At 37.5% G+C, this 23,767-nt stretch overlaps 2 protein-coding genes across 2 annotated transcripts in view; one reads left to right on the forward strand and one right to left on the reverse strand.

Moving 5' to 3' along the window:
• The window catches only part of LOC140163525 (E3 ubiquitin-protein ligase RNF10-like), a 36,743-nt gene extending 26,375 nt beyond the window's left edge, over positions 1–10,368 (forward strand). Inside the window, exons 17-20 of the mRNA XM_072186839.1 lie at positions 567–740; positions 1,666–1,820; positions 3,801–4,038; positions 4,726–10,368. Of these exons, the coding sequence (XP_072042940.1) occupies positions 567–740; positions 1,666–1,820; positions 3,801–4,038; positions 4,726–4,820 (662 nt within the window). The 3' untranslated portion in view covers positions 4,821–10,368. The remainder of the gene's footprint in view (positions 1–566; positions 741–1,665; positions 1,821–3,800; positions 4,039–4,725) is intronic.
• A 3,730-nt stretch (positions 10,369–14,098) lies between these two features.
• LOC140164482 (uncharacterized) lies at positions 14,099–22,421 on the reverse strand. The gene is made up of 2 exons (XM_072187763.1): positions 22,325–22,421; positions 14,099–17,534 (listed from the first exon to the last, which is right to left on the reverse strand). Exon 2 carries the CDS (start codon positions 17,465–17,467, stop codon positions 14,621–14,623), a length of 2,847 nt encoding a protein of 948 aa, XP_072043864.1. The 5' UTR covers positions 17,468–17,534; positions 22,325–22,421; the 3' UTR covers positions 14,099–14,620.
• Positions 22,422–23,767: the final 1,346 nt, after the last annotated feature.

Raw genomic sequence — 23,767 nt, forward strand, 5'->3', positions numbered from 1 at the left:
CAAATGCTTATCAAAGCCAGGGTTGCCAAAAGATTTCAGCCCGAATCGCGGGTCAAATAATCGAAAAGTCACCCAATTTTTCTCTTTACCATTGGTTTCTATGGGGCAGGAAACTATCGGAAGTCGCGGGAGCTAAAGTTGAAAAGTCGCCCAATTTTGTTTTTAAACCATTGGTTGCTATATGGGACAGGAAATTGTCAAAAGTCGCGGGGAAAATCTTCAAAAGTCCCCCAATTGGGCTACCAAATCGCGGGTTTGGCAACCCTGATCCAAGCATGATTTCCATACTGTACTTGATGGTGTGGTTTTTCACACCTTTTTTGGCCCACTCAAGCCTCTACTGTTATTTAGATTTCTTTTATTCTCAGCTGACTGATCAATGTTTTTAGTGGCTTTATATCCCTTCATTTTATGATTAGAGCTGGTCTCAGCCTGTTGTATACAGGTCTCTCCTTGTTTATCTCTACTTTGTTTATTCCACCATGTGTCACATATCCTGTTTTTACATAGTTGTACTGAATTTCTTTTTGAAAACTAATCAACAAGTCATTGTTAATTTGTCTTAGATCCTGGCCCAAGATTCTCCATAGAGAGTGCAGCTCACTTCCCGTCATACAGTGCTAATGCAGCCAACTCTGACACAGCTAGTGTACAACCACCTGACTCTCCTGTCAGTTCCTCTGTCGGATCACCTGTTGGGAGCAGCTTTGATGAAGACGTGATATTTGGCCACATATCTGGTGAGCGTCTGTTCAAATCGTATATACATGTACAAACTAGGCAATATTGTTGAAGATTGCACATGTGTCTGTGAAAGAAATAGGACATGATGGGCAAGCTTTTGGCTATTCCAGTTGAAATTCATACACCCCCTGCAGAAGACATGATGTTAATCTCCCAAAAGGAGGTGTAGATTTCAAATGGAGTCACCCATTTGGGTAACCCCATTTAAAATTCACACTCCCATGTGAAAGATTGAGGTTATGTCTTCCATAGGGGGTGTATGGATTTCCACTGGAATTGCCCATTATAGTGTTAGCAAGATAGTGTTTTGTTACAAATCGGGCATACACTGTATGTGAGTGTGTTGCTAAAATGAACCCTGAACAGAGGTATTATATTCTTCAAAAATGTGTTCACACACTGCAGCTGTGAAAGAAAGAAAAATTGTGTCCTCATCAAAACTGTAATGAGTTTAAAAAGATAAGTAGAAAATATAAACGGCCATGAGAGGTTCTGGTTAAAACTATGGGCCTGAGTTGGATCTATAGCCCCTCAGGAAAATATATAGTACTGTTGATCCCACCGAGGGACCATAGTTTTATCCAGAACCTTGAAAAGCAGTAAATATTTGTTTTATGTACTTCATTAATATATTCTTTGTTCTCAAAACAAAATTTCTATTGTCATTGTTAAGTGGATCAATCATAAAATCATGTTTGGATGTAATTCACCTCCACTTTTTAAGGTTATTTTGTTTCATGTTCAATATAAGTCACTCCTGTGCACGAAATTGACCAATCGTGTTTATCACAGCTTTTCACCCATGTGTGAATTCAGCTCGACTTTTTGGGTTTTGAACTATATTAGAATTAAAGTTGGTGTCCCTTATTAAGTTGCTCCCGTACTTATCTACCGATACATTACATTGTGTGTTCGTAACAGGTGGAAGTCAATCATCATCATCATCAGCTGTAGCCATTCAACATCAACAGCAGGTAGACATGGCAACTAGTCCACCAAGCGCTGTAGCTGGCAGCTGGAAGTCTACCGGTAGCAGTGATCTAGAGCAGAATTCTGCATTTCCATCATTTGCACAAGTAGGTTTCCTAGAATCAAGGTTAGGTTATTTTACCAGGTTCACAGAGTTGGGCTTGGGATTACGGCGATCGGGAAAAAGCATGCATGCAGGAATTTTCATAATTCTTCAGAGGGCCCCGATGCAATATTTATCATGTGACCTGTGCATGTAATTCAAAGACAGTAGTATTAAGCACATTGGAAATCCAGGTGTCTGTGTGTGTACAAGGTGAACTGGTGGTGGTACCATGATTTGTGGCACCAGCCAATTGATGTCGGTGTGTAACACAATCCTGTACATGCACATCGTGCTAGATGGATGAAATGCAACTCTGCATCCAAGTTAAGCATATGTGACACGATCAAGGGGAATGAGTCACATGTCGGCAATTTTCAATTTGAAGTTTTTTGCATAATTTTCTGGCAGTTTAAAAATGCTACATTTTGATGCAAATCCCATCAAAATCAGATATTTGGTTGCTGAGTTATGAGCAATTTATCAATGGCTGAAAACAATATAAAACAAAAGAATTTGAACACTGTTTTTGCCAATATCTCAAAAACAATATTAGCGACATCCGACTCATTCCCCTTGATCATGTCACATATGTTCAGTATATTTCAGTGGCGTAACTCCTATGGGCTCTGGGGGGGCGTGCCCCCGGGCACCCGGGCTAAGGGGCACCCAAGCCGATAGCCTTTGACACGATAGTAGGCCTACTTTGTTATAGGAAAGAAGTGGAAACCTTTACCCACCATGCATTGAATTACTCTTCATTTGGGTGCCCTTCAACACAAAATTTTGGCAAGGCAGCTTACAAGCATTGCTTTATATAAATTGTCATTTTAAAGACCTAAATTCAACTTGATTAAATACCAAATTAGTGGTATTTATGCACATTTTCAGGCACCAAGCCATACTCAATTGTTTTAGGAAGAGGGGTATTTTGTATTCTTGCCCTAGGCGCCATATGCTACGTCACTGCAGCTAGTGGCGGGTTTTCAAGAGTAAAGACATTAGAGAATGTGAAAACATTTTGTTTTATTAACATGAACTGCATTGAAACATGATATAAATTTAATCTGAAACACTTCGTAAGTTATTCGGTAGGTCTATGGCTTTCAATACTAAAATTGATTAGCTCTGCACCATGTTGGTCAGGGGCACCCGAACTACTTTCGCCCCCGGGCACCCTGACCCAAAGTTACGCCACTGGTATATTTGTGCATTGTACAATAATGCATGAATTTGTGTACAAGATTGCAGACTTCACGTAAATGTATACATACAGATTCAATGATGTACGATCAGAGTCAGTGAAACTGAATTTGCTCCAGCACTTAGCCTATTGCTGTTTTAACAAATGTTTTTTAAAAAAATGCATTATTAAAAAGTTTTTTGACATTAAAAGATTAGATTTCACAGTACAGTAGAAAATGGTAATGGGTGGTCATATTGATTGTCTCACTAAATATGAGAATATTCTATAATCCATTTGGCTTCCTCAAGAGGGTGACATTAGACTTTTTTGCAGTTACCCCACGTGTGTACACTACAGTATACCACCTTTGATCTTTGAGTTGATGCGCACATTTAATACTGTGCACACTGGAACACACTCTGATGTCACTCTCTCAAGGAAGCCAAATAGACTAGACTAGAGTTAGCGTAAGGCCTAAAAAAATTGTTTGATTGGCGTAACATCAAAAAAAATTAGGGTAGGTCGGTCAGCATTTTTTTTACACACATTTTAAGAGGTAAATTGCATACGATGAAGGCCTTGGAACATTTTGGGTTTTTTTTTTTTAAGTTTTAGGGTCGGGCATATTTTTAGGGTCGGTCGGGTTACGTCAATCAAACAATTTTTTTAGGCCTAATGTTGCTGTGGCTGTTCCTTGGCTTATCGTTGTGACAAAAGCCAAAATCTGAAAAAAAAGAATTCTAGTTTTGTTTTGATAAAGCCAATGTTAACTTTTTATTCTTGCAATGTTTCTTTCAGATGCTACGCGACGGCAAAGCAAATCCTCAAGCATGGCCCAAAGTGGTACGCCCAAGCAGCGATGGCGGAGACGTTGCGCAGCTAAAGGTCAGCCAGGGTCGTAAGGTCAAAGTAGCCGGACCAGACGGCAGCGATGATAGCGAAAACGAGGACCATGTTCCAGTGCCACAGTATAGGGAAGCATTTGGAGATGCCATACAGGCTGCATTGGATAAGGCTGTGACTGGCAAGAAAACAGGTATGTATCGAAACTTCATATGTGAAACTTTCGTCCCATGACACAATTAACAGTCACAAAACAGGTGTGGTTATTCTTGGGGAAAAGCGTGGTATTTGAGAAATTTGACAAATATCATGGCGTCCATCCAAATTTCACAATTTTCAAAAATTGTTGTGCCACATCTTCAATATGAATGGTTGCAATTTTCAAATGATGGTCGGCTTTTCCTCCCAGCTACATAAACTTTAAGTACCGGTACATATAATTAGATTTTTAATGTTTACTTCGAGGACTGTTAAATGTCAAAAATATAAATTTTTAATAATTTCCCATTAAATTTGTATCATATCACAATTTTTTTTTTTAAATCATAATTATTTGATATCAGAAGGACATTCCTCGTATTCGGAATGCATTTTGGTGTGTCTGATGTTCTCTCGGGTCCCACAAAAATGCTGTGCATATGTTGCTATCCAATCCCTTAAATAGCATTATTCACAAATGTTATGTTAAATGTTTTATGCCCATTATATTCACCCTTTATATAACAAGACATTTAAAATGTTCACTGTTTGCTGGGCAGCGCTGATATTTCAATTGAAGTGAGCAAACTGGAAAATGCGTAAAACTGCTTATATTTTTTGTTAAATTTGGTGTGAAAAACACTGTACTGTTAGTAAAGTCGCATTGTGATCTTTGTTCCAGATTCAGAGAATCCGTCACCAACTACCAAGAAGGGCAAGAAAGGACGCAAGAAACAGCAGTTGCTCTTCTCTACTGCTGGACCCAGGTTTAAATGATCTGGTAGGGTACTAACTGCTAGATAGCATACCAGCTAACATATAATGATCATAGAAAAGAGATTTGTTGCATACTTGAGTAAATGTATGCACGGATAAAAAAAAACAAGCTTTAAGATTTCATTTAGTCATTTGAAATGCAGTATGAGAGGAAAGATTGTTAGCTTGATGAAATTAACTTATCTATTTTTGTTTGTGCATGGAACTTTTGAGGTTGAAACATTGTACACCATATCATAATTATCTTCCATAATATAAGTTGATAAGGCAAAAAAACAGCTTGATTGTCCTCATCCGACCGCCCATTTTGTTGAAAATCTTTTTTTTTGTGGTATTACTGTACAAAAGACTACCGACCGTAACTTTGGAAATTCCAGAAAAAGATGGCTTTTTTTCCTTTTCAAAATTGTTGACATCCTGAAAAGTTTTGTAAACAATTTCTTCACACTTCTAAACTGTTTCAAAACATGAATGAGGTGGTTTACAGTAGAGAAATATCATAATTCACACCTATTTGGGCTATTTATTAAGCTAATTAGGCCTATACATGTTTTTGGGTATGAACTTTAAAAATAACAATTATATAAAATAAAAAATCTGACCAGCCAAGCCTACCCCTTGAAGGGGTTCTATGGACAATCAATCAGTTGTTTTTTGACCAAAGTGTGACATAATTTGTACTTGAGTGACTGTTGTCCTGAGGCACCTGTTACTGATATTATGTTGTTAATATTTACCATCATATATTTTGTAGTGTGTGTAATGTATTTTGCATACTGGCAAGATCAGGCCTTTTCAGCAGCTGTTCAGAAATTTTTGTTCAGAAAGGTGCTGTCACAAATGCGCTGTAAAGTCGGCATAGTCAATTTTTGAGATTTGGTCCTTAGGCAAATTCTCCTCAAATAAAAATGATATATTGCATGTCCATATTGCTTGTCAGGAAGGCAGTGAAAATCAGTACATAGGTTGAGAAATCTTTTTTTTTTCTATCGTTCATTGAAAGGCTCAATACGGATCTTGTTCTGCCGACGTTACAACCCCTCTATGGTAGATGGTTGAATAAGACATATCCATGTTGAAGCTAGTATTATATTTACGGTGTTATCAGCTACTTTGATCATGCAGGAACTTACCTTGAACTAGCTAGCATTATTGTGTTGGTGTTGGATGGCTTGTTCATATTGGGCTATTCCAGTTGAAATCCATATACACCCCCTATGGAAGACATAACCTTAATCTTCCACACAGCACAGGGAGTGTGAATTTCAAATGGGGTTACCTTGGTGACTCCATTTGAAATTCACACTCCCTGTATGGGAGATTAAGGTCATGTCTTCCACAGGGGTTATGGATTTCAATTGGAATAGCCCATTGCATGATGGAAATCAGAGCAGTGAGAAATCTCTTGAATGATATCATGGTGAATATTACCAGTTCAAAGCTTTGAAAATTGACAGCAATTTTAATGTCTAGAGTGTACTACGGTACTACCGTAAAGGTTCGACTAATGGCGCTATGGGTTCCCATGACATAAGTGGAATTATAGGCACAACCTTCAGGGGCGGATTTAGAGGGGCGCGCACCCCCTCTCATTTTTGCAGAGCGGCGCCTAGCTATGTGTATTTCTGCAGAGCGGCGCCTGATTTTGTGTGGGCGCGAGCCGCAGCGGCTCAGTGCCCCCTCTATTGAAAATTCCTGGATCCGCCCCTGACCTTAAAGTGCCCTCCTGTAAAATTCCCAGCAGCAAATGAGGGCACGGAACCTAAATTTTTGTTGGGATTTTAGAGGAGGGAGCTCTCTATTTTCATATGAAATTTACCCCAAGGAAAAGGAGCCCAAGTGTGCCATTAAGCGAATCTTTACGGTATTAGGTTAACCTGTAAATGCTGGATTTATATACAGGCTATATCAAACTGATTGTTACCCTTCAGTTTCCAGTGATTATGTACATGACTGCCGCATCAAAATACAACTTAGGATCTGCATAATTTGTTGATTAATGTCATAAACGGTCATACCACAATAAATTATGGTCATTTATGAAGCAGGCTTTTTAATAACCATCAAAACTGATTGGTACCAATCATTTGATACAACCCGTCACTATTATGACTGCATAAATTGTTTTAACTTACATTACTTTTGTTTTATTTGAAATGACACTTATCCTTTATACATCTCAAATTATGTATATATAGAAAGATACAATCTTGAAGAGCTTGTGTAACTGTAAAGGCCTTTGTATGCCCAATGTTTTTGCATGCATTTTCACAGTCAAGTTAGCGCAGTTGATAGGGCATCAGAATTCAGCGCGAGTGGTCCCAAGTCTGTGCCCTGGTGTGGTTAGAAAATATTCTTGCGAAAATAATTCTGATTACTTGAAATTCCTGAGCTGCCTAATTGTCTCGATTTATATGGTATACTTTTACTCGGGAGTTGATCCTGGTTACATGTGGGCAGATGAGAAGCCTGCACTTATATTGAGCCTGAATGTTGTCAATTGGTTGTGTCTTGGGCCACAGGGGTCAGTGAAAGTCTGTAAAGTGTGCAGGATGGCATCGTGCACTATAAGTCCCCCAAATCATTTTTTTATTTCAATTCAAATGCAGCTTTATTTAAGTTGCAAATTATAGCAGAATGACAACAGAAAAATGTATGCAAAAACATTAAATAATACACTGACAGCAACTGTTTATTAAATTTATTTATAAAAAAAATATTTATTTCAGAACAGACACCTGATTGGACAAATTCAATAAATGTTTATCAGAAGAATGAAATTAGTGAGAAAACCCTTATGTACACCATGTATTATTTTGTATATAAATGCAAATAAGCTTCCTTGAGTTCCAATTTAATTATCTTTTATTTCATTTTCATTGTTACTTGTTTTTTGTTTTAAACAGATAATATAGGCCAAAAAAGGAATTGTTGTGTTGCCCTTATATGGTTTGAAATCCTCCAAATATTAAATAATGTTTCTTCCATGAGGAACATTTGTCAATTTTGACTGCGGGATCTGGACATTCATTTTTAAGTGGAAAACATTGAGATTTTGAACATATCTGTCAAAATCGTCATTAAAAAAAAATCGGGATACATTTGCCAGTCGCTGAGGGCAACACAACAAGTTTTTTGGCCTAAAATTCATAATTTAGTTTTGGGAATAGGTTTTAGAAGGACATTTGTTAAGGAGTTAAGAACTCATGTACATTCATTTTGCTTTATGTGTAACTGATTAAGTTTGAAAGGATCCAAATGATCTATTCGCTGTCGTAGTGCATGTTACAATATGACCGTTGCCAGGTCAACTGGATCACGCTTGTTTTGTTACGAACCACTGATCGAAATGATCACAACACAAAGCCTATGGCATATCAAAATTCGGAACAGGTGTATGAGCACCAGCTTGGAGCAGTAACCAATGGTTACAACGTGCACTATGACAGCGAATTTGTATAGGGGTTGAACTACAGACAAAGTGGCTTTGAATATCTGTATCATAAGTTTCTCTACTGGTCAGTTTGCATCATCATTTCTTCCCACAAGGTAATAGGCATATTGCATAATGAATCCATCTTTTTAGTTATAATATGAATATTGTATTGTGGGAAGGAATTTCAGTACAAATTAACTTCTGAAGGTCAAACCCGGGATCCATGTGTTAGAAAAAGCTATATGAGAGAGGAAATGTAAGTTAATCTTGTAAATTGTTGTGTAGTTACGCACTGATGCATAAACTACTCCGTTGTCAAAAGGAATATTCCTTCATATTCTGTATCACAACTATGGGAATAGTTCTACTCATAAATATAAAAAGACTAACCTTGATCGTAACCTACAAATATTAATTAAACTAATTTGCATACTTGTGATACAGTACAAACGATGATTTATGAAGTATCAAGCTGAAATCTAAATGAATATGGTCTGTGATTTGAATGTTTAAGCTGAATTTATACTCAATCGTTGAGTGATTGCCATGCATCGTTTTTGAAAGGTTGAAAAAAGCGATATATTCAGTGGCGGCACCAGGAAATTTTTATGGGGGGCAAAGTGAATTTCAGGGGGGCAAAATTGACACATTTTGCGCAAAATTGCAGCAAAAAGTGGAAATTGACGTGATTTTGGGGTTTTGCCTCAAAAGTGGGGATATTACTCATAAAATTTGCATTTACACTATTCATGTTAATCTCAGTGATTGCAGACACAAAATCAACATCCTTTTTGTGAAAGTGATGGGTATCAATCAATTGGCTTGACGGAGTTGACGTTCTGAAAACTGAAACGATGAAGTATAAAGTCAGCTTTAAGAAGTTAACTATTAGTATGTTATTCTTATAGTTGAGATGGGAAAAAAACACTTAGAACATTTTGAGATATTGTACAGATTGGTGATATATTGTAAATTGAATATGTGCAGTATTTATGACTTAAGCTTAAGGGCTTGTTCACCCATCTTTGCACAGTATATTTTGTAGGACCTGAGTGCTCATCAGATACAACAAATTGCACTCTGAATACGAGGAATGTACTGATGTTATCAAATAATTCTGATTTTTTTTTCTTTCAAATTTGCGATATAATACAAATTTATGGCAAATTATTAAAAATTGACATTTAACCATGCTCAAAGTATACTTTAAAAATCTAACACTATGTACAGTCCTCAAAATACACTATTAATATGCTATTTAGTTTGTAACTGGGAATGTGTTTAACTGGGATGAAAAGCTGACCGTCATATGAAAATATGATGATCGGCTTTCCCTCCCAGCTACATACAACTGATGATACAAGTACATATTATTAGATTTATAAAGAGAACTGTTAGATGTCAAAATATGTTTCACATAAATACTGTGCAAAGTGGATGTTATTCAGTAAGAAGCTGAACCTTAATATTTGTCATGCAAGTCAAAGAAAGTTTGTTGAAAAGAAATAATTTATGTGCATTGCCATGCCGTATACCGTATTTCGTCAAATAAACGCGGGCGTTACATTTTCCCAAGGGGGGGCGTTTATTCAAGGTCAATTTTATAATGATAATTCCCGTTAAAATCATTAGGTAAACTAAAAACACACGCTAAAATGACGAACTATGAACTAGAAACACTGACTTCTGGTTCACTTCCGGGTTTCTGATCCAGATTTTCGCCAATTATTGACGCTATTATTGACCATGTGGGCAACTTGGTAAGCTTACTACACAAGATAGCATGGAAATATCGGCATTTTTTAAACATCTTGGTTGAAACAAGTGGTGGGGGCGTTTATTTGAGGGGGGCGACTATTTGACGAAATACGGTATATGACTATGAAGTTACTAAAAAGGATTGTTAGAATTGTTGTTGATGTTATTGAAGTCTAACCCCTGACCCCAAGTGAATCATGTTATAATGCATGTTAGCTCTATGTGTTGGTTGATGAAAAGAAAAAAATGCACGAGTATGTGGTTACAGCAATTAAATTGCAAGTTGATGATTGTATAAAATCCACGATAAATACTAAATGATTGAAATAAACCAAACTCAAGTTATAGTTATAATATCATGTCTTGATCTGATAATTTGTGCTGTGCTTTGTATTATTCAAGTTTCAATTTTTTTTTTCATTTAATTTCTTGTACCTTTAAACAGGTTACAGTTTGGGCTGTTATGTTTGAAAAACACACCCCACTGGATGATTTTGGAATTCCAACCAAATTAAATTTCCTGAACAGTTTCATCTGTAGGATTGGTTATCAAAGCTTTAATTAGGTAAACAATTCCAGTGAACAACCCACGTCTTTAGCTTTCGCCATCTCGGATGATAGCTTTCTCAAAAGTGACTTGGTTCACTGCTTCTCCCGCAGAAACCGGCTGTAGCCTCATTCTCAGGGTGTGATGGTACAAGCAGTGAGTCATATACGTGACCTAGAGTGTATGAGCTTATGTCCCGGTTCATTGTGGCAGCCCCCTTTCTCCTGATCCATATGGCCTCAGGGGAAAAAAAGACATTATGCGCCGTAGAAGTTACGTAATAATTGGATTAACTACCATAGCAATAGAATACAATTTTTGAATAGATCACCCTACACTACAAGCAGATTGCACTCATCACAATACAATACCGCTCTTTTCAAAGATACTAATCTTACAGGTGCGAGTGATCAGAATTTCTTTGACATCTATGGTTCAATGCGTAAGGTACATGTACCGTGTGAACGTTATAGGGCAGGGCGATCTATTCAATAATTGTATTCATCTATTGCTATGGTAGTTAATCCGATTAGTACGTCACTTCGACAGCAAATAATAATACAAGGGGATGGTTTCTAGTTCTTTGCGATCTGCAAGTATACACTGATCATGACAATGTATTGTCTTGCTCAACCCTGTGACCACTACATGTAAGATCAGGGAATCACACAAGTCGGATTCACACAAGTCGGACCTCATCTCTACGATCTGAATTGACATACCGGTAGGTCAATTTATTTCCCGGCATGCTTGGTAGGCACATCGGTCTTACCATAGACCCTGGAAGATATTTAATAAATATTTGCTCCACAATTTATCAATACACGTATTATAAAATATTAAAACATCGTATAAGAACTATTCTATAGTAAATCAGTTATACCAAGTAACTGATGAGGCATTTTAATACGCAGGATATTAATCATCTTCCTAATAGGCATACTATGGTACATGTCATAGACGTGACTTTTTACTTCCGCAAATGGCCGTTGGTCGGACCTCATCTCTTCTCAAATTGTGACCTAGGTCCCGACATTTAGCACTATGCAGTCTCATCCCCCTGGTAGGATATTTAATTGCAGAAGGCACTGTACTGGTTATACCAATCTGGTATTTGCCAGTGTGTGCAAATCAAGGGTATATTGCCCTTCCAGAGTGTTTCAATGGCATGCATGGTATTAGCTAGCTAGCCACTCGTCATTTTGGACGGGCAGTTCACTCTTGGGACAGGCAAAATTAATGCCTGTGACATATGCTTAATTCTAAAAATAGTGCTTGAATTAGTTCTGTGCAGTCAAAACAAGACTATAACAATAGCTTTTTGAACTTGCTGAATTCCTAGAAGGGGCAGAGGTCTGGTCAAATTTTGACGGGCAGTTTTGGTGAAAATGACGGGCACTTGTCAAATCCTAGCTAAGACTGATGGCATGTGTTTTTGCTTGTAGAGAAACTCAATAACAATTATAATAACAGAAAGTATATTCATGTACACAAATCATATTTATGTTTATTATTCTCATTCAAGACATTCATACAACATTGTCTCTTATTTGTATTGTCTATTTGTTTTACATGAAACATGTCCTGATTGATATAATAAAAGTGACCCTTTCAGATAATGAACCATTAGAAGCACTGACCCAGGCATTCATCAGGTCAAGTTATGATACTAGTCTATACTTTGATCACCTTGTAATACATCGCGGATTAGTATCAAAATATTTAATTGTTAGAAATGTCTTGCGATATCTCACCAGAACCAAAATTATTAATTCAAGTCCTATACTTGGTCTACTTTCTTTAACACACAAAATCAAGAGCAAACAGGTCAAAGTTTAGCACTCTTAACGTGGGTCTACTTTTCGGCGTAGTGGTAAAAGCCTAACATTTCCCGCCTATTACGAGCTGATCAAACTATAGGACTAGATTAACTTGGAAAATATCTGATAATCAATGAGCATATATAATTTGCAGGCCCTACCAACCCAGATTTTGCATTTTGGGAGATTATTTTTTACTTTTTGCTAAAAATCATGTAAATTAGATGTTTTAGGCTGAAATTGATTGATTTAGACTGGAAATTTTTGAAAAAATTCATAACATTTTCAAAATATGTTTCAAAATCATCAAAATGATAGATGCCAAATTTTCAAGCTCTCGGTGACCCTACTTGAAAACACCTTAAGGTCATTATTTGTGAACCTTAGTGTGCTGAAAGTAATGCAGCACTTTGACCAGTATATTCTAAAACTTCTTACTTGCATTTCTTAAGCAAATAAAGATGTTAATTCAAATGAGTACTCGATGAACTATTAATAACATTTACAGCATTATACCGGTATATACATATCTTATAACTCACTAACCCCTTTAGCATAATATATGTACATGTACCAGGGGTGCGAGTGACCACAGATAAAAAAAGTCTGAAATTTGGAAAGCTCCTATACTTTTGTACATAGGAAGTGCAGAAAAAGAGATAAAAATCAAGATCAAAAAATCTGAATTCAGATTTTAATCTGAACACCATCAATTAATGTGCTACATTCAAATGTAAGGCACTCTCAAGAAAATACAAAATTTTCACCAAAACAACAAAAGATGCACAACAGAAATAGTGTGTCAAAACCAACTGATGATTAGTCAGTATAATTTATAGTTAACCTATTTCCAAGGAGCCTGTTTTACAAAGACTTGGGCAGATCTTACAATCTTCTTGATTTAATAGGGATAATGTGTGGTAAGTCAATGGTAAGGTTGATGGTACAGCTTTATTAAACAAGGCTGGAGTTACAGTCACACATAAACCTGGGGATGAAGCCCTGCAGGTTTGTTATTTAAAATGTGAGTAAACATCGCTTAGTTTTGACAATCAATTTTGTGTCTTTGATTTGATTAACAAACCTGATGCATCTATACAGTAAGCCAAAGAATTAAGGTACCAGTTGTACTCACCCCTGTATATGAAGAGCTTAGTTTCAAAACCCCTTACATCCACTTGAGCAATTTTGAGAACACATCAAAAAATCATCAAAAAAGTCACTGATATATGGGGGTTTGCAAGAAAAGCAGTTTTTGGCGTAATGCTTGGGTAGGATGAGCATCCCGCTTGTTCTTCTTCTCTGCAAGTTGGCAGTACATGTATAATATAAAAAGTTTGGTAAAATCTAAGCAGTTCAATACATGAGTACATAATTACTGTTTGGTATAATTCAAAGCTTCTGTTATGACTGGTTCTACTTTGGAAATATGTGCTTAAATTTCAAAGTCTGTGACCCGATCAACAACCTCATCCTCCATTTTTATTCGTCAAAACTGAGATTTTAGTATCAAAAAAAGCTTATCAAATTATTTGCCTGAGGCCTAAGGATCACAAAACACAAAAATTTAATATACATGTACAATGTACATGTATGTGCACGTAGGACATATACATGTAGTCAAGTTACGAGGCTCAACAGGTTCAAGGTCAATTTGCCTATTGTACAGGGGTGAAGTTGATTTGATTTCTAAACTGTTAAGGTATTTTAAAAAACCATAGTTTTTACTATCTGTGATGTGAAGATTAATGATAAATAATTGAATCCTATTAAATCCCACATAGTTTTCAACTCTTTGCTGTGTCACATACTAACGTGACAATGCAGATTCTTTTTTTGAAACCTCTAAGCTATACAAATAATTTGCCTCAATTTTTACAAAAATTGTACAACAAGCAAATAGACCGAAGACCTCTTGTGCAAGTCACACATGTACAAACTTCATATTTCTGGGTATGGGCCACACATAATTTGACATATTTGAAATATTATTGGAATAAAATCAATTTTTGGCCACTTTGGGGGTCTTTTTCAGGATCAGTTTCAAAATACTGATTGGCAGACAACAGATTCAAGTTCGGCATGATACCCAATAAAACAACATTCAGCTGGTTGTGCTGCAAAATTCCTGAAAATCTGTACAGGGTAAGCAAAATTTTAGTTAATTAATAATTAAGAACGCCATGGGCAAAAATATTGGCAGAAGCGTGCGAATAACAAACAGCAGGGCCTTCTACCGTTACATAAAAGTCATGCGGTTAAAATCAACGTCAGAAGATTTGCTCTTTGTCACACTATGTGTTTTCGTTTTTAGTATTTTCTTAAGCATAGTGCCATCTTCCCTCACGCCAGTACCAGCCAGCATTGCCTGCATTCTGTTGGCATTTGAGTGGCTTGTACCATCAGTATCCTTTGGGTTAAGAACTTTGGGCCGATTAGCCTGTGTTGCTTTTGCGGCTTGATTTGAATCAGAACCTGCTGTCTTTGTTACATAAAAATATGTATTTGGACTTCTGCTACTTTGCTTTGTAGAACTTCTTAGACTTGTGGGTTCTTTACCGTCCAGACTAATTAATGAATCTGAAAGTTTTAGTCTCTTTGCTGCAGGAAGTTCTCTTTCAGTTTGCGGAGATGTGCCAGATGGTTGTTGAACTATCGCGGATGCTGATGTTATTGGTTCCGATTGCTTTCGAACTTGAGCTTGTAATCTTGTTGATGGTTGTGCTTCCTTCTGAGCTTGAGTCTGGGATCTTGTTGATGGTTGTGGTTCTTTCTGAGCTTGAGTTTGGGATCTTGTTGATGGGTGTGCTTGCTTCTGAGCTGGAATTTGTGATCTTGTTGATGGGTGTGGTTCCTTCTGAGCTTGGGTCTGGGATCTTGTTGATGGGTGTGGCTCCTCCCGAGCTTGAGTCTGGGATCTTGTTGACGGTTGTGGTTCCTTCTGAGCTTGAGTCTGGGATCTTGTTGATGGTTGTGGTTCCTTCTGAGCTTGAGTCTGGGATCTTGTTGATGGGTGTGCTTGCTTCTGAGCTGGAGCATGTGATCTTGTTGATGGTTGTGGCTCCTCCCGAGCGTGAGCCTGTGATCTTGTTGACGGCTGTGTTTGCTTCTGAGCTGAAGTTTGTGATGGTCCTGGCTCCTTTTGACTTTTTGAAGTTGACAGTTCTTGTGTTTTCTGAGCCTCTGAGTGAGTCGGTTGCACTTGACCTCTTTCACATGGTTTGCTTGCTGCCTTTGTCACTGTTTCATGTGCATCAATCTCTTTGGCACTATTCTCACTGTTACCTTGGTCTCCAACTTGAGCAAACGTTGCCTGGATTTTGACCTGTGACTTCGGTGGAGAGGCTACACTTTGACCCCTCTTAACTTTCATTTGATACTTTCGTGCTACTCTTGCTGAAGTTTTGACGGATATATGACTTGCCTGATGGATTCTCAAATCAGTCAAATTAGTGAATATCAAACTGCAGTTATCACACTTTGGACGTTTGTCATCTTCATCGACGTCATTCTGATGTGCCAAAGCTTCTCCCTGCCCCTCTTGAGGACTACTTTCCTCCATTGTAATCTCTTGAAATTCAACCTCATTTCCGGTACCTCCAACCTTTCCATCTTGATGATCGGTAAGCACATGTGCATATAACTCGGATGCATTTGAACTTGTACATCCGCAATCTTCGCATCTGTACATCACAGCTTCACCTGCTGCATTCTGCTCTGTTGCATTCTCCAGACCATCTGGTAGATGAACACTCATATGACTCCTCATGGCTGCAACATCTGGAGTTTGAAATTTGCATTCCATGCATTGATACAACACATCGTCGGCTGCTGGTTGCAACTCCAAGCTGCTGCCATTACCAGCTTCTTCAAGCAGCTTCGAGATAGCTTGAATAGTTTCTGGGGGAAGAGCCGAATTAACTTGATCCTCCGCAGAAGTCACAACTTCCTCCTGGTGTGCAATCTCTTTTTCTGTTCCATGTGTGTTGGTAACAGCTTCCTCTGCAAGTTGAAAGACTACATTCGGTGCGGAGGTATCAGTTTGCACGCTTTCGAGTATCAGATTGGTCCTGCTTTTATACAAAATATCCGAAACTTTGGATGCAATATGTGTCATTTTATGAGCATCCATGTCCTTTAAATCAGAGCATGAGTATGTACACTGTGAACAAGCATATGCATGCTGTTTTACGCTGGATCCAGTGTGGCGCATTTTGATGTGCTTCTTCAGGTACTCTTTGTCTTTTACTTTCAGATTACAAAAATTACACATATACGGTTTAAAATCAGAATGCACCTGTTGGTGTCTTTTCAAGCGACCTGCCGTCCTGAACGCTTTTGGACATTGGTCGCAAACATGTGGCTTATTGTTAGTGTGAAGCTTCTCGTGACCCGTGACCTCTGACATATGCCTGAACAGCTTACCACAATACCTACATGGTCGATTTCTTTCGGAATTGTGCAGTATCTGGACATGTCTTCTGTAGCTGTATATTGTCTTCAAGGAAGAACCACATAGTTCACAAGAGAACATCTTATTGTCATCTGCAAGATGCGTTGTCAAGTGGTCCTGCATATGAGTGAAGCACGTAAACCCTTCAAGGCAATAATCACACTTGTAAGGTTTCTCCTGGAGATAATCCAAGTCGTGCTTGATCTTTAGATGCCTCAGAAAGTTATAGATCTTTGCACAGTCCATCAGACACAGTTTACATTTGAAAGGTTTTGCAGGATCTTCAGCTGGGTTCATCATTTGCAACACACGCTCATCTAAACCCTTTGTGATCATTTCCGGATTGACATAATGTTGTTTGACAACATGAGCTGTGACGGTTTCTAATTCAATCTCTTCTACAGATTCTTCTTCTTCATCTTCAGAGATGTCATAATGCCAATCGGGATCATTGGTTATCTCACTTGTGTCTGGTATGACTTCAGTTCCTTCAGGACTTGAGGGGAGCTGTACATTGCAAAAACAGCAACGTTTGGGATCATGTCGTCTTTTGGTAATTAGTTTCTGTAATTCGGCTTTGACCTCTTTGACTTGTTTCTCACCGCAGGTGTCACAAAAGTTCAAGGTTGCCATACTGTGGGATGATTACTTGAAAATAGATTGGCTTCTGCAATGTTGACTAGGAACCTAGCCAAATCACCTGGAAAAAAAAGAAAAAAAATAATTTAAAAGTTAGAAATTATCACATTTGGTTTTTGCTGGTAAAACTTGTTTTACCTTTTAATGAATCATTCAACATATCTGTGGTCTCATCAAGTCTTTGAAATGAAAACGTTTGGAATTTGATATGACACATTTCGGTTAAAAGTGCACTAGGGAGCAATTGAAAGTGGGGGGCCAGGTTGTTCAGTTCCCCCGAATGGAGTCTGATTAGGAGCAAATTTTGATGTTTTTAACGTTTTCCCCCCGAATCCCCCGAATGAAAAAAAAAAGTGGGGGGCAATGGAACCCCTGCCCCCCCCCCCCCCTTTGCGCACGCCACTGTCCCATTATGACATTATCACAAGATCTACCGGTAATCAAGTAAACACAACAACTAGTTGCCTGGTTATCAAACAAACAGAGATGGGACACAGCTTATATAGCAATTTATTATAAAACACAATCACAAGAATGGTTAAAAAACAAGAGAAAATGCATGATGGTGCATGCATTAATTTTACGCATATATTGTCGATATTGATGTTCCTTATATCGGCCGATATCAGATCAGATCTGATATTATTATTTTTATATAAAAAGAAGTTATAAACCCTAAACTACTTGTTATTCAAGGTTGGAAAGCAGAAAAATATTGCTACTTCAAAAAAAAAGTTGGATGTTTTACTTTGCCTCTATTGAACAGCTAATAATACATACTAATTCTATGTGTCCATGCCTGTTCAATAGAAGCAATAGGAATTAAAATGTACAACTTGATCCAGCTTTGAAAAAAAATACTTTCAAAATAACTTTTTTGTAGTAGCAGTATTTCTCCGCTTTCCAACCTTGAATAACAAGTAGTATAGGGTCATACAGAAACTCAAATCCAGCATGTCCAGTACATGGTTCATTTTGTTTTTAAATTTTTAGCTCTGACTTACTCAAAAAGTGTAGCTTTGAATTTGTTCACCCATTCGGAGCTAGAGTAACTCCCAAGCCAAGCTATCTAAATCTGGTAGAAATCGATGAAGCATGACACCGTGAAAAGCATTAGCAATGGAAGTCAAAAGTAAACACAGCTGATCATGATGGGTGATCACATCAAAAATATTGCTCAAATTGCACTTCAACTATAAGTTTTAGAATGTTTAAATTATAGTCAACCTGTGCGCTCTAAAGATACAGAACTTTGACTCATCAAAATAACTTTTATCCAAATTTAAAATTATCCACCTACATCTACCAAAAAATGATAGCTTGAATGTGGAGTTAGTATTGATCAGTGAGCAAATTCAAAGCTGGACTTCTCAAGTATAAAGCTCTGACCAGAAAAAAAATCCACAAATTTCGTGTGAACAGAAAAATATTTCTTTAGTGTGAATTTCTTCAATAGATACACCAATTTTCCTTTTTAGGCATTTCTTAATTTCTAGCCTTAATTTTTATCAATGGTTTCTGGTTTACATGAACATGATGTCATGCTTTACTGATTACAGATATAGCTGAGCCTGAAAGCTCTATCCTAATATCCATTGTCATCCCCCATTATCAGTGGCATGCTCTTGGTTGGGCTGATGTTAATTATAAGGACCAGTACCATTGATATACCGGTATCGATAATAATCAATAAATTGACTACTAGGTATCCAATATTATTATATTATAATACAAAGCTTTTAGCTATACCACAAATTTTTAATACTGCACAGTAACACCTTGCAAGATATATTAATACTGAACGCGCGTACACATTTTCCGTTGTCACTCGCAACTCGTAGTGCATTATGCTGCATATCTCGCGCACGGAGAGACCAAAGCAGGCGTAATTGAATGAGTTACGGTACGCAGTTTGTTGTTTTGTACCACCGCCGGCAAATATGATGGAAATGATTACACTAAACGACTGGGTTCTAAATGGCACCAGCATGTTTAGTTTGATACGTTGGTACTCAAAACGCATAGTAAAAGCTTCATATTACATTGAATGGCTTTAATTCAGGTTGTATGAGAATATAATGCACTTGCCATGAATGATATTCAACTCACCGTACCGACTCGTTGAATATCATTCAAGGCGCGTGCAGTATATTCTCATACAACCCTCAATGCCATCCAATATTATAAATATCTATCACCGATATCACTTTCTGAACAAATTCGATATATCCAAGTTGCAGATAATGAAAATCAAGGGAATAGAGGAATGAATACGAGCTCCAAAAAGTCGCAGAAGGTGGCTAACACATTTGTGAGTCCAAATGGCATAGCGCTCCATTTAGTCGCTGAAAATTGGCTGGCGCATTTGGCCACGAGTCCAAATGGCATGATCAGGGACAAATGATTTGCGCAGAAAAATATAGCCAATTGCAGGGGGAAAATTGTGCGGAAATGCACGGTAAAAAATAGCAAATTACGCAAAGATTGTGCGGAACTTTGATACATAACATAAAACACACAGGAAGAAAAACAAAACATGTCAAAATATGAAATTTTACAATACCATATGTCATGTAGGATATATATTTGGCTATATCTAAATCACACAATTTGTGGCAATTTTTGATCATTTTAGGCATTTTGGTGGCCATTTTGAAAAACGTAGATCTGGAGTTTCCCACCATCCATTTGACCATTTAAAAAAAACTGAAAAAAAGACCATTTTTGTTCACATTTCATGATGAATTGAATTTCGCGGAACAAATGAAATTGCGTGGAGAAAGGAAAATTTCACACCGCGAAAATCATTTGGCCCCTGGGCATGATGCATCCTGATACATTGCTGCCCAACCTGCCGTAGTCTATACAATGATTTTTATTTTTGGGTGGATCATCGTACAGGCAAATAATGTAGAAAATACATGTCACATACTCGGCAGTGGGGTTTGACCCCCACCCTTTTTATTTTACCCCCACCCTTTTTACTGAGGCACCCTTTATACTGAAAATTCCTGACCCCCATGCTTTTTACTGAGGCACCCTTTATACTGAAAATTCCTGACCCCACCACTTTTTGTATCCATTGATGAAGTCACACGCAATTCGAAGTAAATCAAGTATGCCAAATTCTGCACCTATTTCACACGTGCTAGTCCGATGTTTTTCTCTCCATGAAGTTGATACATTATGTGAACAATGCAAATTTTATGTGAAAAGCTACTACTGTACAATAAACATTTTAATACATAACTGTACTTTGCGTCCAAATGTTGTTCTTGTCATGAACTGATTCGTTTCTCGCGTGCGCTCTGTGACTTATATCCTACCCTTCTTCGCTCAATCAATTATGCATATGATTAATGACGTCACTCATACATGTACATACGATCGATGTAAAGAATTAACTACCACACATCGTAACACGTAATGGAAAAAATCGGACATTTGCATATCACGGAAGGGCTTCCGGGGAGGATATAATGGTCTGGACTCACGTAAACAGGCGCTGGGCCTGCATCAAATGGAATTTTATCTTGCGCAGGTTTGGCGATTTTTCTTGGAATGATGATTTTAACATTCAATAAAAATATACCGTACTGTAAGCTGAAACAAGCCCACGCTTTTTATTTCATTCCCACGCTTTATACCATTCCACGCTTTTTACCCAAAAAGTTTAAACCGCCACGCTTTTACCAATTTTCAGAATTTCGAACCGGCACACATTAAAAAGCGTGGACTGCCGAGTATGTGTCACCCAATAGCTGACCGGCACTGCACAGTACCAGCTTTGGCTGGTTACCAGTTCAGTTGTACTCGTCTATGACTATGTAATCAGTAGGTATGCTAGGTGAATTCAAATTTGCCATCAAACTGCATCATTTTACATATCAAATTTTAACCCTTGAGTAAAGAAAGCTAAAACTGAAAACATTTTTGTCATAGCACTTTCCGTAACAAAGCTACATCTTGTCAAAGATTGACTTTCATCAAAAAGATTATGCTAGCAAAATTCCCCAAAACGGCATAAATAGGGGTGTTTCTAGATCTTAGTTTCATGGCGATAGCAGCTTTTTTAATGGAACTGCTATCAAAATCCTCTAAAATTCCATGTGCGACTTGATTATCACCATAAAAATCATATATTTGGGTCAAGTGAAGTATACATAGAAAACATATTTATGTAGGTTTCCTTCACCGACCTATTCTCGAAAAAAATTCAAATTTCTATGTAAATATGCATTGTGTTTGGGCCCCGGTCTCGGCGAATTTTGCTGACTAGTAAATGTGTTAACTAAGGTTTGCCTGGGATACCTATAATCAGCAATCGGAGTCTACAAAACGTGGCGCATATATCATGACATCAGGAATTGACGCAAATTTGACAGTAAAATCAGTCATACCTAGGCCTAGAAAGGATAAAATTCAAATTAAGAAAAAATTCTAGGTATGACTTGTTGTACATACTAAACCTGCCAGGTCGAGGAACCCTACGTTTTTCACTACATGTAGTACAACAATGTTCTAGCCTTCGTGCGGGAGTGGAGAAAGCTAGCTTATTCAGCTATAAAAAGGTTCATTCAGATTTCTTAAGCATACTGCTAGCCGTCCAGCGCGTATTATTTGCACAAGGTTCAATGCACACGCTTTACGTCACGCACGTATACGCGATGGTTAAGCTGTCAAAGGAAATCTGAATAAAACTTTAATTGAAATTGTCCATGAATCATAATTTTAAGCTTACTTCATCTGTCAATTTCCAATTTTTAGGGAGTTTTTACTTGTTTCTTTCTACCATAAAACTTCTTTACACTCATTAATGGAAACAAAATCATACTAAATAAATTAAATTACCTTCATTTGACGATCACAAGCTTTCTTACTGGTAAAACTACAAATTTTCCTGACACAAATCAGTCCGAAATCTTCGGAAACCCAAACAATTTGCAAGACGTTATATGCAGCCTGTCGTCTTTGTCGAAAGAGGGCAGCACAACATTAAAGAAAAAAACAGGGCTGGAAAAAAACAGCCTGGAAAAAAATTCCCTGAAAATTCCTGCTAAGTTTTCTTTCTTGCTCAATTTCTTTCCCTCCTCATTTTTCCGAACTAAGTTCATCCTTCTGCCTTAATTTTTTTCTAGTTTGTTTTTCTTTTCTCTCTTCTTTCCTTTCTTTCTTTGTGGTATGTGATGTCTCAGCTCAGGGGAAAATCTTTTGTGTCATAGTAACTTTTTTCTGAACTTGGCCTTCATTTTTTTCTATTTTTCCCCGCTTTTTCCTCCTTTCTTCTTTTTCTCCTTTCTCTCCTTTTGTTCTTTTTTTCATAGATTTTCTCAAGATCCATCTTTTCCAGTAGGGTAGACTGAGGTAAAATGGGACACCGGGTAAGACGGGAAAGTGATTTTCGGAACTTGAATAATTTTATACCTTTAAAAAAATAGTCATCATCAACCTTTGTACGGTACTCTTTTTGTATTTTATAAATAAATAGGCCTACTACTCTCTTGAGCAGATAGCGGAAAAACAAACAACCAAACAAACAAAAAACATCAAAAACAAACTTTCCTAACAGACGTTTTCTAAAGTTTGTGAAATATTTTCTATAGTTTATTAGGCCCGCAATGCTATCTTCAGAAGATAGCCGTTTGACAGCAGATGATGCATGTCGCAAAGGGCCTATATTGATTTCACACCGTAAGTGCTATCCTGAGTATATAACAAACAAGCAAACAAACAAACACGTAATAATAAAAAAAAAATGAAATTTCTGACTCGTCTCATGCTAAATCTATGATTTTTTATAAAAAAAAAAATATTTCATAAGGTTTCAAATGTTATTATCAGTAGATAACAAAATATTTTCAACCTAGTCTTACAGTTTCTAACTTTCTTTGTATTTTATAAATAAATACTATCTTGAGTAGATAGCGGAAAAACAAACAAAATTATCAAAAACAAATTTTCCTAGCAGACGTTTTCTAAATTTGTGAAATATTTTCTGTTGTTTTATTAGGCCAGCATGCAATGCTCTCTTCAGAAGATAGCCGTTTGCGCCTTCCGAGAAAATGATGCAGGCCGTGAGTGCATGGGCTATGCTCGCGCGTGTTCAAGCATTTCGCAACGGGCCTATAGGGTAGACTAAATCCTCCAGTCTCGAATATACGCACGGCCGTTACACTGTGCTGTATACGAGGACTGAACACCAAACGTGTTCTGAGCGTGGAGGACTTTTGAGCTCATTAATAAAACGCGTGCGACTTCGCGCGCTTCGCGTCGCACGGCGCATTGCCATTTAAG

This window comes from Amphiura filiformis, chromosome 11, assembly GCF_039555335.1.
Source record: "Amphiura filiformis chromosome 11, Afil_fr2py, whole genome shotgun sequence".
NCBI classification, from domain to species: Eukaryota; Metazoa; Echinodermata; class Ophiuroidea; order Amphilepidida; family Amphiuridae; genus Amphiura; species Amphiura filiformis.

Excerpts from the sequence above, each read along its gene's own strand:
- LOC140164482 (XM_072187763.1), bottom strand. The coding sequence starts at position 17,467 with ATGGCAACCTTGAACTTTTGTGACACCTGCGGTGAGAAACAAGTCAAA.